Raw genomic sequence first — 17,512 nt, 5'->3', positions numbered from 1 at the left:
CTCCATATCCCTGGTTAAGAACGACTAATTAAAAAAGGGGGAAAGAAGCAAATAAAAACAATATTAGAAAAGAAAAATGGGACATCGCTACAAAAGCTAATAAAAAAAAAATCACTATATTTTTGCCATTAATCTGAAAATTTAGATAAAAGAACAGATTCCTAGAAAAATACAACTTAACAACACTGGCAAAATATATATAAATAGAAAAATATGAATAGTTCTATAAACTATTAAAGAAACTGAAACTATAATTAAAAGCCACCCAACAAAGAAAGGTCCAGGACCAGATATCAACAGAAAGTAGAACAGAAAAAAAGAAGGAACACATAAAAGACAAACAGATGTGGAAAAATATATGCAACAGAGATGACAAAAGATCATTTTATTATATAAAAAGTTCACATATGGAGAAAACACATACAGCATATCTAAGCAAAGAAAACTAAACAAGACATACAAAGAACTATATAAATCAATATAGAAAATAAAATAAAACAGCCTAATACAAAAATGTACAAATGGTATGAACAGGCAACTCAGAGAAAGCAGAAAAGACAAATAGCCAATAAAAACAACCCCCCAAAAAAGCTCAATTTCACTAGTAATCAGGTAAATGTAAATTAAAACAATAAGTATTATTTTAAAAGCTTATCAAATAGGAAAAAATGTAAAGAGTCTGCTAATACCAATTGTTGATAAGGATGTAGGGAAACATGTACTCTCATATACTGCCGGTAGGACTTAAATTGGAAAAAACTACCTTAGAAGGCAATTAGGCAGTATTCATTAAATAAAAATGCATTCACTTCCTGTGGCCCGAAAATGCCACTTCTTGATATCTGCATCAGATTTATACATTTACACTCTGAAGTGTTGTTTGTAATTGCAAAAAACTGAAAACAACTCAAATGTTTTTCAACAGGGGAAGAGTTAAATAAACTGATATAGCCATATTATGGAGTATTATGCAGCAATTAAATAGAATATACCTGTAGTGACATAAAAAGAGGTCCAAGACAAACTAGTAAAAGAAGATGCAGAAAAATATATTTTTATTACAATACATACACAAATGTTATGCACAGAGAGAGAGGGAAAGAAAAAAGTTTATGGGGTTACACACCAAACTGATAACAATGATTACCATTGATTGGGGCTAGAATTAAGTATGGGCCTACGATTAAGAGTAAAAAGGGTGTCTTCACCTTGAGCTGTAATTTTTATAACAATGTATTTATGCATTATTTGTGTAATCAGAAATAAATTTAAAATGCTAAAAGAGATAAGAAAACCATTAACACCCTAAAACATAAATGGAAAAAGAGACATGAACGGATAATTCATGAAAGTCAATAAAGATTATAAAAATTTTTTAGTTGTAAAGGGCTGCAAAATTATAACAACCTTATCATATATTTATTGGCCATCTGAATACCTTTTTTTGGGAAGTATTCAAGTCTTTTGCCCATTTTCTCTTTTAATGCCTACAAGAAATCTTAAGGAAAAAAATACAAGAAATAGGTTTTTTTTTTTTTTTTTGGTTTAGTTTTGTTTTTTACAGAAAGTTAATAGAATTGTATTGTTGTTCTTTGATTTTGTAAATACCTAATCTTTACAAATTGGCTGCCTTACAAAAATGAATAATTACAACTATGATGTTCAATTTTTTTGACTGGTTTTGTTGTAGAAATATTTAGCACAATAGGGTTTTGTGTCATTGTCCTATTGCATATATGTAATTTTAAATTCTATTTTAACATACATATCGAAACAAAAGCAATAGTATACTTTTAAAAATAACTTAGAAATTAAAAAAATATTTTAAAAGCAGGAGGTCTGACTTTGCAGCTTCGCTTAATGGATAAAATTAAATCTATATAAAAATGAAAGTTAGGCTTTCACTGATGTAACAGTCAAAATAAATTTAACATTGATGAAAATTGTTATAATTGTAAAATTGTTACATTAACAGAGAGCTGAAATAGCAAACCCCTCTAAGATTTATGTTTAGAGCTCTATCAAGTAAATGCTTCCAAACTCCCTCCCTTCTCACTAGGAACTAGTCTTCATTAAGAAAAAGTAAATAGTAAAATTGCCTGTTGTGGTCCCTTTTTTAGTCTTTTTTTTTTTTCTTATTACTGATTTTATTCAACAGGGCAAATGACAATGCTTTCTTTCAGAAATCACATTTGTGGTAAATAACAGAAAGCGCAAGTACAGGACTTTATCAGACATGTATCCTGTGATACTTTCCATATGTACAGTGTTCATCTTTTTGATAAACAAAGGAAAAGTGTGTAAATGAACTTGAGCAATGGCTTCAGAATTTGAGTTTTCACTCTTAATACGTTAAAAGTGTACCAAACTGGCACCAAACTAGTTTTAATGGGAAAATAAATAAACCAAAAGCACAGAATTGTTTTTCAAGCAAACTTCCCTCCTTTCCTAATAGCTGTACATCAAATGAGATTATGTCTAACCTTGGTTGACAGGATTCTACTGGTTCAAGGGACTAGGCAGGTTGCATAAATGACTGGCCTGCATAAGTGACAGGAAAGAAGGAATGACAGGGAATGTGGGGAACCAGGAATATGTGCCCACTCCGTATTTAAAAATTCAAAACACAGTCTGAGGGCCAAATAAAACAACGTGCAGATATATTTGGCAAACTGCTCCAAAGTTTCACTGCAGACTCTAAATGTGATGAATAAAATGACATTTTGTATAGGAAAAAATATGTTATATGTTCTAAACAGCTTTAATAGTTTAGTTTTTTGTGTGGTGTGTATACGTGCGTGTTTATTAGGGCATATGACGTATCATCGCCACACCACTTTGCCAAGGCAGTAGAAGGCAACAGTAAAGAGCAAGGGCTCTAGGGTTGGGCTGCCAGGGTTTAAATCCCAGTTTCTGCATATGCTATCTTTGTGACTTTGAGCAAGGTACTAAACCTTCTAATTCTCAGTTTCCCCCACTGTAGAATGGAAGTAATAATAATACCTATCTCATGATGTTATGGGAATCAAATGACATAACAAGGGTAAGATCAGTGTATCATATATACCTGATATCCAGTTGGCTCTTAGTTCCTCATAGTTAAAATAAAAACAAAAAGAACACAAACACAGTCCCTAAAAGCATCACCACGCCATCTTCAGCTGGTTTTTTACGTGCCTTGTTACAGATTTAATGACTGTACTTTCTGCTTGTCGTGATTTTATCTAGACCCATGGCTACATATAAAAGAAACGTAAACTTGCATAGTTCTTTCTCTACACATTACTTTAATAGGTGGTAGTCTACGTTTGGAGCCCTGTTGGCACAGTGGTTCGTGGTTAAGTGTTTGGCTGCTAATGGAAAGGTCGGCTGTTTAAACTCACCAGCACTTCGTGGGAGAAAGATGTGGCACTCTGCTTCCATAAACATTACACCTGAGGAAACCCTATAGGGCAGTTCTCCTCTCTTCACTAGGTTTTTTTTTTTTTTAATAGGGTTGCTATGAGTTGGAAATGACTCGACGGCAATGATTATGGTAAATGATCATGGTAAAGTCTATGTTTGGTAGGATAAGAAATAAATGGTGAATATTTTGGATTCAAGTTTAAAAATAAAATTCCAGTAGCTCCATCTTTCCACTAAAAACACAATCACCATGGTTATAGTTTACGATTGACAATTACTCCAGTTTATTAAAGTCAAAGAACTTTAATTTATTGAGCACAAAAATCTTTCATCTGAAAAATAACTCAATTCACATACTTTGTGTAACCTTTTAGATAAAACACAAATACATCTCAATGAATTGATAAGTTTTATGGTTTTTATGGTAAAGGCATTGATAAGACAACACTGCTCACTACTTGCAATCAGTGGGTTTGAACTGCTGACCTTTCAGTTAGCAGCTGAGTGCTTAACTTAACCACTATACCACCAGAGCTCCTTTGAAATAAGCTAAGAGAGAATATAAATAAGCTAGATAAAAGTAAAAGATAATTAGACGCCATGGAAGATGTCGGCATTGCACATCCCTCCCAATCCATCTTTCAGAACCACCAAAAAAAAGCTCACCAGTCTGACATTCCATGCAGATGAACTTTCCGTCAGGGAGTGATGCCAGTCCCAGGCACTCCAGGTGAAAGTGTTTGCAGCACTCTCCCTCACAAGGAATCAGAGAGTCACCAGTGCTTTCACAGATCTGTCATATGGCAAACAGCAGTGGTTTAAAAAACTTTGGCGTGCATCAGAATCACCTCAAAAAAACAAAACTAAACCCACTGCCGTCAAGTTGATTCCAACTCATAGCGACCCTAGAGGACAGAGTAGAACTGCCCCACAGGGTTCCCAAGAAGTGGCTAGTGGATTCGAACTGCCAACCTATTGGTTAGCAACCAAGCTCATGACCACTTTGCCACCAGGGCTCCTAAGGGCTTGTTAAAGTAGATTGTTGGCCCCTGCCCCCAGAGTTTCTGACGTAAAAAGTTTCTTGGGTGGGGCCCAAGAGAGTGCATTTCTAACAAGTTTCCTGAAGATGCTGATGCTGCTGGTCCTTGCAAGTCACCTGGAGAATCACTGAACTAGACGCCTATTTTCAGACTCAATGTCACATGAGGTTTAAAAGTCATGCTCGATCTTGTATGATTTCTTCTTCGGGGTCTGCACACTTTAACTTTCCTTTACAGGACAAAGCAGTATTTTCCAAGAAAGGTAAATACATGTTTTTCAAAAAGTTAGTATCAACTCAAATTTAAGAAAATGTTTTGAAATGAGTCACCTGCCATTTACTTACAATTAATAACGGTGTTATCACAATATTTGCATTTGCATATGAGTAACTATTGCAACTCAAAAAGGAAAGAGCCAGAAATGACTTTTAGATCTGTAGCTTTAACGTAACATCATAATTTGCAAAGATACTACCTTTTTCAACACAAGGTAAGTATATCGTTGGAAGAACATTACGGCCATTGTTTCAAGCCACAGGACTGGTGAGCCGCCTACCTGACACACGGCGTCCTTCTTAGTCATTCCGAAGCTGCTTCTTGACAAGCTTGAATCCACCGACTGCACATCGGAGATGTCTACATCTGCAGTAGCCGAAGGGCTATCTACTTGCTTTCCAAAGCTTACCTATGTGGAAAACAGCACATTTTTAAGAAAATCAAATCAACACCTCCCTCAAAGTTAGGTGCTGTGAAAAGCCTAGCAAGCCTTGCTCAACTAGACCTTTACTACAAACTTTTTTCTTTCTTTCTAAAACCCATGGATACCATATGCCTGGTGGTTTGGGAGACCTTGTAGTTAAAAGCAAGCCAACAAACAAAACTCTGCTTCTGTTGTAAGAGATCAGTAAAATTAAGACACTTGTAAGTTACAAAAGAACCAAAGTCATTTCTTCCTTCCGTGTATTTTAAAAATGCCCCGATTTCCCCAAATGAGTCAGGCAAAACATGTTATGACTTTGATTTTGCAAAGTAAAAAAGAGCCCTTTGCCCAGATGCTTGCACATATTTACCTGCAGATCACTCAGTCCTCTAGAATCGGAGTCAGATGTGTCTCTGTACGCTGAACTAGTCATTTCTACATCAGTGGAGGCGCGACTCCTTTTCTTTAGAGGTTTACAGGAATCTGAAATCTCGCTGGCACCTTAATATAACACACTGAAATTAATCCTAAAATAGTGCTAAAGTTTTTTTTTTTTTTTTTTTGGTGGGAGAATAATTTCTTTCCCCAAACTCATCTTTAGTGTGAAAAAAGCACAGCTCTCTTTGTAACACTGAAGTCACGAGTCAAAACTTCATAAGCTTCTGACCTTCCTGGTAGTGACTGATTTAACTTACATCCGCTCTCTTAATACATTTATTTCAGTGCTCCTGCTCTAAAGCTATTTTCTTTCAGTCAGCAGAGCCCAAGTTGCAACCTAAAAACCAATCCTATCGAAACTGCAGGACGGATTGATTTGCAGCAATCCAAGGACCATTCAATTTGGAGGGGGAAGACATAAAACCCAACACACTGTGTAGCTTACAAATATGGTTGCAGAGACATCTCCATCTTGTTTTTTATTAGGGATGTGACAAATCTTTGATTTGTATTCGATTCGTACACGGACAGTGCCATTTTCCCCCAAATTTTGCAATTCAGTTGATTATCTCCCCCCATATAAATTTTGGATGCTCATAATCGTTCATCTGAGACTTCCTTGGTGAAGTGGTATTTATTGTGACCATGAACAAGTGCTGCGGCACATCTACATATGTCATATTATTTAGGAGGCACACTGCTGAGGGTTGTAAATGGACAATCAGTGCTCAGGTGGAGCCAAATCACGAAGAGCTGGATGAGAGGCCTCTGTGTGGAATTTGTGCGGGAAGGAATACATATGGGGAAAAAAAAAGGCAGAGAATAGTGTGGAATTCTTTTTTAAAACTGTGTGTAATACAAATCCAGCCAAAACAATAGTGCAAAAAGTTACAAAGCAACAATCTCTTGGGCTAATGCAGTATAATAGGCTATACAGAAACAGCCACGATGAAATGTGCAGAGCAGACACGGTGAGTACCAAGGAACCAAGGAGATGGTGAATATTTCAACCCACAGTTTTGTGTTTTGGATTTTTTTTCCCCCCAACTTTCCATACAACAAACAGACATCTAGATCAGCCCAGCAAGCTATGGTGGAAGTGTGCAGTCCAGAAGAGACCACGGAGAAACAAGTCTCCTGAGGCCTTGAAGATCCGCAACAGGCTGAGTGAGAGCAGCACTTGGTACATAGCCATGTTCTGTGGTGGAGGATGTGGGCCTCGTTAGACTGCTCGGGTTACTGGAACCTCGTTATCACATCCCATTCTACAAGGTTTTCACTGACTGTTTCCTGACATCTATAAATGAGGGTGCCTGCCCATGGTAACGCTGATTAAAAAACACAAGTACGCAAATCTATCTCCTTCATTGCTGGTGTATGGACCCAGAACACCACCACAAAATGTTTCCTTGGCCTAAAAGATCACTGGATTAACAAGGAGTTTTAACAGAGGAACAGAGTGCTGCACTGAGAGGCTTTCGAAGGGAAACACAGGTACCGCCATTTCCGACGAGTTTCTGAAAATGCTAGAAAAATGACAGACTGCCAAAGACAGCTGCCATGCGGTTCTCCATGATAACGGCACTAATATTAAAAAAAATAAGAGCTTTTAATGATTGTAATGTATACAGTTTGGGCTGTTTGGCAAAACCCTGCAGATGTGCATTAATGATGCTTTATTTAAAAACAAAAAAACAGTCCATGTTGAAATTGATCAGTGTAAGTTAAACGGTGGTTTTTAGGCTGGACCCATGATTTAAGCTGTACCCATCCAGCTCAGACCGGAAAAAAAAAAAAAAATCATTTGAATGTTAAAGCAATTATTCAGAGTCTTGAAGAAACCAGGCAGGAGAACGCCCATAATGATGATTGGCAAAATCAAAATCGAAAACAAAGAAACTGTTTATCGAGCCGCCGACAAAGAAATCTTGCATGGAGACTACAAGTCTGGAGTTTCTGGGATGAAATTGTACAGGAATCTCAGTCCACAGTTTCCTCAATCGCTGCGGAGACGGAGCTGTCACTGAATCTGACAGAGCCCTGCACTCCCCGGTCCGCCGACCCTGTGGAATGGTGGAAACACAACGCAATCAGGCCTCCTAATCTCGCAGCGATCGCGATGTCTTTTCTTGGAGCTCCGCCAAGCAGTGTTCCCTCCGGGAGGCTGTTCAGTTCTGCTGAGGATCTCCACGGAGACCATCGCTGCAGACTTCTCCCCGAGAATGCAGAGAGGCTGGTGTTTTTTTATTTTTTTCTTATTTTTAAATAATGCAATTTGCCCAGAGTAAACTACAGGTATTAAATACAGTTTGAATGATCTCACCAAAAACGCACGAATCATGCTATGGAGTTTGTACTGTAGTCAAATTGCACACATAAAATACAGATATAAGCTTAAGGTTTCTTAAACTTTGTGCATATCTCAAATAGATTTGCATAAGGTCATCTAATAGTGGCCATAGATATGCTATGAATCATTTCAATTTACAAAAGGATTTTACAGCACTGTAAAAATAACCGTGGCAAGATTTTTTCAATCAGGTTGTCTTGTCTGATTTGTCATAGTCCATGTTTGACAAACATTAATAGCTACTATTCGGTATTCAGTCGAATACCCAAAAAAGTGGATTCGTCACATCCCTAGTTTATCAACCAGTGAAACCCCGGAATCTTATGGAGAAAAGTTGGAAATGGTATCAAGTCTACATGGTGTTCTCCAATTTACCAAAACAGTTAAAGACTTTTTCACATGGAGGCACAGAGTAAGATCAACTCTAAAAATCGCATACACACACACACAAACACTGGGGAATATTGCAATTTCACACAAATTATTGACTGGAGAGCAACAACAATGATTTACAGAGACAGACAAAAATACATGAAGTACAAATAAGTAGTTCTTAAAAATAGGTTTTAATCAAGGAAATGCAAAGTAACATTATTTATTAACTCACCTTTCTGTAATCCAGTCTTCACTGCAGCCTGAGGGACTGTTTCAACCTGTATGGGTAGAAAAACACAGGATTAACAAGGAATTTTTCCACTTTTAATTAATAGAGGAAAAGAATAATACTTTCATCAATCTAAGTAATGATGACTGATTACTAATGTATCTGAAATCTGAAGCCAGTCCCATCTTCTGGGTGAAGTTCTCTGTCTCAAGGCCAGGGAGGGTTTATATGCTAGCTGTCTTGCTGAATACCACGTGACAACACACAGCCACATGCTCTCTAGCAAAGGCTTTTCCCACCACTCCCTTACTATATGAAGAGAACGAGAATACTTTCTTCAGTGTCCGTCTGGGAGGCAGGAGAGGGGTTGTTTCTGCAACCAGCCCCGATGCTGCTAAAACCCCTCCCGCCCCAAAGATGTTAGGATAAATTTTTACTTACTATGATACTCAGGTTAATGTAACTCACGCCACTTTAAGACCCTTCCGCGCCTGCACTCACAGCTAAGTTGCTGGGAATCAGGACCCTCTCTGTAGAGAGTGCTACAGGGCTGCATACAGCTGGAAGCTCAATACTTTTGCTGCTAGTACAAACTTTAGAAAATAAGTTTGTGATATTGCAAAAGCGCTTTCTTGAGTGTTTAATGCACAGTGTCTTGATCCTACATTAGAAGAGCGAGATCAGAAGTTATTCTGCCCATGTATATGTAACCAACCAAACCCACTGCCACCGAGTCGCTTCTGACTCATAGCGACCCTATGGGACAGAGTAGAACTGCCCCATAAAGTTTCCAAGGCCGAAAATCTTTACGGAAGCAGACTGCCACATCTTCCTCCCGTGGAGTGGCTGGTGGGTTCTGGGTTTGAACACCTTTTGGTTCACAGCCGAGCGCTTCAACCACTGCACCACCAAGGCTCCTTATGTATATGTAAAACACATGGTAATCTGAGGATTGAACCACTGGAATTAGAAAAAGGGTGCTGTTGGAGGAGTTCCTGTTTAAGCTATGAATTGAATTTTATGTTTCTTTAAGATGTGGTGAAATATGCATGTTGAAACACGTTTTGTAAATATTTAAGGATTGTTCTAAGCTTTTTAAAAAACTTTATTTTTTTTTTACAACAGGTAAAAAAACATACAACAGAAGCTCTTTTATAAGATACAATTAGTAATACAAATATAAAATCTTCTAAACAATCACTGGTATTGTTCTACTACTAACTATAACACAGTGGCATTAACAATTTGTTTGACCCATTTTTTTTTTTTTAACTCATTTTGCTTATTAATTGTAAAGTGACTGATCACAGACTGAATGTGGGAACCAGCTGGCAAAAATCACAAGAAATTTTGATAATGAATACTGCAGATTTGCAAGAGCTTAGAAAGATTTTTTGGAATATAATCTCCTAAGTATTAAAGTTAATATGGTAAATGAATTAGTATATTACTTATTTTTTAGTTGAGTATTTCTGGGAAAACTGTTTTACATGCTTGGTGATACCATAGAGTACAGTTTAAAATCATAAGGAAATAATTAAAATAGTGAAGTTTGTACTCTTCCATATTAAGTGGTTTAAAAATACAAAGCTTACTGGAACTAATTCTACTCAGAATTCTTTTTGTTCGATAGTGCTATCCGGGATATAAAAATGGATACTCTCTCACTTTAAAAAAATTACCAAAAATTCTGATTGTGAGTTTAATTTCAAGCAGCAATGGTTTCTAAAAATTTCTTTGAAAAGGTAATTTAACATGTACATTATCCCACTGATTACATTGGTTTCACACCCATCAGTCAAAATGCCCTTTAAAAAAATTTTAAATATAATTTATCTGACAATCTAATTACAGGTGAGTGCCATTCCACTGCAGGAAAATAACATTCCAAAAAATCTGTGATACCACCAGGAAAACCAGATCATCTATGATTATGCTTCTTAAATATAACTCTCATAAATTAATTTGATTTGTTAAAAAATAAAAACAATACATATCAGCAGTTTAAATCAAAATTAAAAAAAAAAAACAAAAGGGGGGAGGCTCAATGATGGTTCCAAATAAAAAACATGAAATCATTTTGCTCATAACAGAAATTTCAAAATAAGTGAGGGGTTCTTTAAGAGTCTTGCACTACTGGCTTCCCATCTCCTGAAGCCTGACTGTTTTTCTATGAAAATGCTTGAAGCAGAATCACAGGATGGTTTTGTTAGAATCAGGCACTGGAACCCACCAGGACAAAAACAGAAAGAGTCCAGAAAGGAAACCTGGGGTGGGGAGTAGGGGCAGAGGGAGTTTTTTTCTTTTAGGATATCAATATAAACTACAATATTTACAAATACAATGTTTTAACTCTCTACATGTAGGAAGCCAACCTGCTCCTTTTTGATCTTCTTCTTTGGCACAACCTCAGTGGATTTCTCTGATTCAGAACGAGTTCTAATTGATCTTCTCTGTTGCTTCTTTTCTACTGAGCCTAAGAGGTGATATAAACAAACAAATAAAAACTCATTTAAAGATATCCTGACATTTAAGTAATTAAGACAGGACCAAATTTCTTGCTTTTCTTACCTGATACATTTTGGAATTTTAATTATAAATCATGAAAAGGCTGTTAAGTACTAGGGAATACATAAACATTTTTATAGATCAAATTCTAAAGGCTGATGAGCTGAAACTGAGATTTAAAAGGATACTAAATTATACAAATAAAAGGAACTGAATAAAAAAATTATAAAGTCCAGTTAAAACAGCACAGACATAGTTTAAACGCAGGTAAATACCTTTAGGTAAATGTAATTGAAGGGATGAATGAGAATGACTTTATTAAGAAGCTGACATTAGGAATTTTACTGGTTCAAATTCAATTGGCCTACAGATTGTGCATTTTAACAAATGAATTAAATTAATTCTAAATGTAAAGTGCTTAATAGTGCTTGGTGCATAGTTAGCACTTACATATAAGTTTTGCTATTTTTATGATTTTTATTAGTAAAAACATCGGGAAAGGCACAAAAATGTGACCCAAAACCTAGCCATTAATCTGACTTTTAAGGGACCTGTTATACTTTAGAAAGAACTACTCATGGGAAACTTAAAAGTTAAAACAAATTATCAAGCATTTCCAAGTTAGATGCTAAAATAAACTACTAAAATTTTTAAATAGTAAAACTGTTTAAAAGTGAACAGAAGGAAACTCTCATGGACCCCATTTTTGAAAAGGATAAAACTGAGACTGGAGACCACGACTTTTTGAAAGAACACTAAGTCGGAATGACTTCACACTGTGACTGCGGAGGAACAATACCTTCAGCGCAGCTCTTCTCCATCTTTTCAGAGCCTAAAACCAAACCAAACCTGTCGCTGACCAGTAGATGCCGACTCACCATGACCCTATATGACACAGTAGAACTGCCTCATGGAACTTCCAAGGCTGAAATTTCTATGGAAGCGGACTGCCACATCTTTCTCCCACGGAGTGGCTGGTGGGGTTGAACCACCAACCTGAGCACTTAACCACTGTGCAACCAGGGTTCCTTTTTCAGTGCCTGGACTACCTAAATAGTCCTCCTGGATAATAATCACCCTTCACTTGCCACAGAAAGAAGCTGCTAAAACCTCCTATAAAATCAGATCGAAGCTACTTCAATATAACCTTCCTTTAAACTTTCTGGTTTCATTGCTCTTGGCTTCCCTTATCTTAGTTCAAAGTCAAAACAAAGAATGACCCCACTACTTTGTTTTGGGGAAAGGGTGGGTAGTTTGATGATAATATATTATTTCTGAGCTGTGGTTAATCAATTCCTAGCAGAGAAGTCACAGATAAAGGTGATGGCTCCTTCCTTTACTGTCACTCTCCTCCTTACACTGAGAAAATGTTTACCAAGACAGCAGATACCTTACCCTCAGAGACCAACCTGAGGATCCCAAAGAGTCCTACTTTTCAAGATATTCTCAGTAGTCAATCTACCAGGGAAGAGGAAAATGAAAACGGAGCTGCTTAAAAACAAATCTTTACTTGCTCTGAGGATGACAAAAACTGTTCCACCAAGTGTAGAGGAGACGTAATCTTTAGTCTCATAGAGGATAAGGCAACATGACTTCTTAAAATTATTCTGAACGCTACCCAAAGAACACATCCATTCTACTAGGTTTAAGAACCATTAAAAAATATTAAGTTCATGTTCTAGGGGAGGAGAGGGAAGGATCTCAGGATTTAAAAATAGCCCAGAAATCTAGTGTGAAGGCAGAAGCAATTCTTCAAGCCACAGAAACATGTGTCTGTGCCACACATGTGATGTAGCCCCTAGTTACAAAAAAAAACCCCTCAAGGGTTCTCCCTACATAATTAGCACCAACTGACATGATGATGCAATTGGTTCTTGAAGGAAGAACAAGTCTCTTTTCTAACTTTTCAACTACTGAATTAATTTTCATAAGCAGCAAAATGGTCATTTTACAGGACAAAATATGCTTATTAACTACAGTTGGAAACTAAACCAAGGTCAAAGCTTTAGGGCACCCATCATGAAATGAATGTTCTAATTTACAACCTAAATTCTATGTGCCAGTCTAAGGAAGAAATAAGGCTTTTTCTAGATATAAAGAATCAAAGAAGAAAATCCATAGCAGAACTTTAATCTTATAATTAAAAGACTACATGAAAGTAAAACTTCCAGTTGTCTGGGGAAGAAAACAAAAGCTCTGTTAAAAAACAGAAGTAAAATATTTGCATTAAGATCAGTCTAATATATATGAAAAATGTACTTTCTCATTAATTAGGAGAAAGTAGATGTTTAAATAAATATTCTTCTAATCTCAGTATCCCACTTAAATTCAGACAAATTACCAATAGTTTAGTGGAAAGAGAGATAACAAAACTGATACACCTAACTACAGAAAGCTGAGGCCAAAAGATTATTTTAATATTCAAAGATGGGAAAACACATTTTCAATTATGGCTAATTAATGCAAAATCTAAGTCTATTTACTCGTTCTGTCAGCAGTATGCTTTCATTTTTTATTACAGTATCTTGAAATGATAAAAGTTGCGAATCTGATTCGAGACAGTCACCCCTCCCTTTAATTCAGCTTCTTTTCCTAATTTGATTTTGGATAAAGGTGTGCTGTTTAACATGCCCCGTCTCCCTCCTCTGCCACCATCTCCCCTCTCCACATTTTTTTTTTTAAACAAAGGTAGCCCCCAAGTCTTTTCTGGAATGCAGGTTGTTTTTATTTAGCTCATATACTAATTAGAATCTTACTTAACATTTCCGTTACCAAAATATTTACCCCTTAATGCCACTCAATCACAGATTTGCCTGCATTACTACCAATTCAAGATTAAGATCTTAGGTCTTAAAACTTTAATCCTTCCAGAAAATTATTTGGTCAGATTTTATATTTCAAAAACCTTTTTAAAAGACTGAAGTGAAACTTGGTCTCTAAATTAAGATTCCAAATGATCAAGTTAGTTGATACCCAACTCTTTTCTTGACGGCTATATGAAGCAACAGAAATACTACCGATGTAATACTTTTATATAAACCAAACCTGCCAGGCTCAGTTAAAACTGTAAGATTTGCAGCAAGTCAGTCTTGTAATAAAAATTACTTTGAACATTCCAAAAGCATCTTACTGATCATAGGCATTTCTCCTTTAAGCAGGAATAACATAGCTGGATTTTCAATTCACGTGTCTGTTTGTCAGAGAATAGATTATGATACGAGAATTAGGCCCTAGGACCCTCAGGTACTAACCTCTAGCACACCTAGGAAGAATGAAGAGGGCTGGCATCTGCCACTTTGTTTCAATGCGGGACAAAGGAGAAAATGGTAAGAATGTGTTAACAGTGCTAGAAAAGTAAAGCTCATTCTCAGTCAGAGACAGAAAGAGAGAGAGTCAAATGGTGCATTTACCTCGGTATGTTTGGACTTTATAGCTATACTCTTTTAATTACAAAATCTGCCCATTATTGGAATTCCTACAGGAAAAATACCTGTTACTATGAATAAAGTTCTCTAGCCCCTAACCCATTTTTTCTTATTGAAAGAATTACTTTTATAATTCTTTTATTAATACAAATTGACTTTTGACTACCGAAAGTTTCTTAGGAACACAGCTACGTGATAGCAGAGCAGACCTATGACCTCCCAAAATGGGTCTACGTACTCCTCATTCATACCAACCTGTAGGACCAGATGTTGCTTCAGGAGATGATATATTCTGAGTTGCCTTTTCATTTCTCTGGTGTGGTGTAGAAATTATAAGCCTGTCTTGCCCCCTGACACTTATTTCCGTTTTGTTACCAATTCCCTTTAAAATAAGGCAAAGTAAAAAGTAGGTGATTACCAGGCAAATGGTAAATTGCTTGAATTTTATAACATCCTTCATTTTATTACCTTACCCATCCTCAGAACAATTTTGCTAATTATTGGGCTATATTCTAAAATGTAGAATGAGATCATGGAGAAAAACCAATTTGTCTAAGTCCAAGTGATGAAGATCACTAAAAATGAACCTGCACCACATAATTTTCTGTCAAAACCAAAGTACTTTCTGGTTCTGAATAGTTATCTCCCTTTATACACATCACAGTGTGAGAACTCTAGTTATTTTCATTTGGTAAAGTGCCCAACTACACAGATAAAAAATCTCAACACGTCTTGAGAGACAATATTCTTACATACAGAAATACACCATTCATGGTGACCAAAATGTGTACTCAATAAGCAAATGGAGCAGGCAGAAGGCAGGTCAACTGCAATTCTGTCTCATTTTAGGTATTTTTAACCCAAAGAAATAGAAGGAGTGGTTTCTAAATATAAATATATATATATATATTAAAGGATCAGATTTATTGTGGATTTCCTTTCAATACCACTTTGGGAGTGTGTGTGTAAGACAAAGTTTGATTTGTATATCCAGAAGCAGGTAAAACTGCTCCAAGAATGCAGGCAATTTGCAGTGAAAAAAAAAAAGTACAAAGTATTCATTTGCTATTCAAAGATATCAGGAGAATCAAGTAGGTACTGCAACTTAAAAGTTTTCCAGGTAGTTTGGTGTAGCTGGTAGTTGCCATCCAAGTCTGCCCCAACTCACGACGGTCCCATTTACAAGGGAACACAACACTGCCCGGTCCCATATAGCCCCATGATTAGTTATAGATTGGACTGTTGTGATCCACAGGGTTTTTTCCACTGGCTGATTTTCAAGGTAGCTCACCAGGCCTTTCTTCCTAGTCTATCCTAATCTGGAAACCCCACTGAAACTTGTTTAGCATCATAGCAACATGCAAGCCTCCACTGACAGATGGGTGCTGGCTGTGCACAAGGCATATAAGGTGCATTCCCCAATGGAAGGCAAGAATTCTACCACCTTTGAGGTGGGCTAATCAGCCAGCTGCCAGGGAGAGAATTCCGACTCATGGCAACCCCACACTTTGCAGAGTTGAACTGTGCTCCACAGGATTTTCAAGGCTGTGACCTTTTGGAAGCTGATCACCAGGCCCGTCTTTCGAGGTGCCTCTGGGTGGATTCGAACTGCCAACCTTTCAGGTAGTGCTATCAAGTGCTTAACCCTCTGTGCCACACGTCAGACTCCCCAAGGCTGACTGAAGAATGCACTCAGTTTGAAGAGGCTATTTTCACTTCAGCTATCACCATCAACTGTTAGAGAACAAACATAGCGCTGGTATTTCCCTAAAATGCAGTGAGACATCCCACACTAACATGGGCCCACCAAACAGCTAATGCAACCAAACAGGTCAGCAGGTCCAATTATCACAGTGGCTTTTCAGACAACAATTAGTTCAGATAACTGACAAAAATGATTCAATATGAAGCACATTCTGCAACTAAGACTATACAAACTAAAAACAGGCAAAGTGTCCAGTTTTTTTCACAGCTTCAGGGAGCTAAGCTCAATTTTGGCTGCACAGCTCAAGATTAATATAGTACAGATGGGATACTACAAAGGGAAAAAACAAAACAAAGAGAAAAAAAAAATAGCTCTTTTGCCTATTCTTTTTTGCCCCGTCTTAAACAGAGTACTTGACGGAACATTTCAAATGCAGTGGACACAAAGGATATTTAAATTATATCTTTCTGTTGGTTTTTTTTTTTTTTTTTAATGCCGAGGTTGATTAGTTATTAAATACCTTCCACAAAAACACAAAAACGGGAATACCTTTGTTGAATAAACAAATTGGTCAATAAATTTCCCATCTCCTGTGGCATTCTGAAGAGCAAACACTTGTTCAATTTTCACAACAGGAGACATGTTACACTTCTGCAGATCCAGGCTCCCTTTGTGCATTGTAATGGAAGCTGGTAAGGATTTCCTCGCTGCTGCTGTTTTCCACGCTATCTTAACAGGCGGTGGTTCCTCCTCTTCCACGCTCGTGTGCCGCCTCTGGCTGTGTCTCCGAATTTCAGTACTTGATGGTGAGGAAGCCGCCTCCCCTGTATTGGTCTGTTCTATCTGAGTGTTCGACACTGATCTTGGTCTCCGGGTTTTTTTAACTTCGGCTTTGGAGGCAACATTCTTCTTTGCTTGAGATAAAGCTTCCTCAGGCTGTTTATCAATATAGATAAAAGTATACTGTTCTATTCTTTCTTCTCGAGTCATTTTCAATGCTTTCTCTGCATGGGCAATGCCAATATCCCACTGAGCACGTTCTCTCTGAGGCCGGGGTTTCCGAATCTTCAAAAAAGATACAGGCATTATCAAAGATACTTTAATAAGTACATTTAAATAAATGCATATTTCTCATGTGATCCTGTTATCTTTTCAGGTATATATGAAATGAATACTTTCAGATTCTTCAGTTAAGGAAGTGAAATGTTCTGTATCTCCATAACTTTGCTAAATGAGTATCACCATCAGGTGACATGAAGGTCTACTCCCAAATATCTATCCTTCCTTTGCTGACTACTCTGCTGGACAAGTCTCCAAAGAGGGAAACATCCTTCTTT

General features: G+C 37.0%; 1 protein-coding gene across 9 annotated transcripts in view; it reads right to left on the bottom strand.

Moving 5' to 3' along the window:
* Window positions 1–17,512, bottom strand: part of NSD3 (nuclear receptor binding SET domain protein 3) — a 111,631-nt gene that overhangs the window by 33,624 nt on the left and 60,495 nt on the right. For 8 of the 9 annotated variants that reach the window (XR_007514820.1, XR_007514821.1, XM_049865081.1 and 5 more), the window contains exons 6-12: window positions 16,725–17,240; window positions 14,726–14,852; window positions 10,913–11,013; window positions 8,541–8,586; window positions 5,516–5,646; window positions 5,002–5,130; window positions 4,072–4,198 (exon numbers count right to left, since the gene is read on the bottom strand). Coding sequence is in view for 7 of the 9 variants with exons in the window: in XM_049865081.1 (XP_049721038.1) it covers window positions 4,072–4,198; window positions 5,002–5,130; window positions 5,516–5,646; window positions 8,541–8,586; window positions 10,913–11,013; window positions 14,726–14,852; window positions 16,725–17,240 (1,177 nt within the window). In the remaining 2 variants the exon portion in view is untranslated. The other variant, XM_049865088.1, reaches the window with a different exon arrangement.

This window comes from Elephas maximus, chromosome 22 (assembly GCF_024166365.1).
Source record: "Elephas maximus indicus isolate mEleMax1 chromosome 22, mEleMax1 primary haplotype, whole genome shotgun sequence".
In the NCBI taxonomy this organism is placed as follows: Eukaryota; Metazoa; Chordata; class Mammalia; order Proboscidea; family Elephantidae; genus Elephas; species Elephas maximus.
This window is presented reverse-complemented; position numbering and strand designations above follow the sequence as displayed.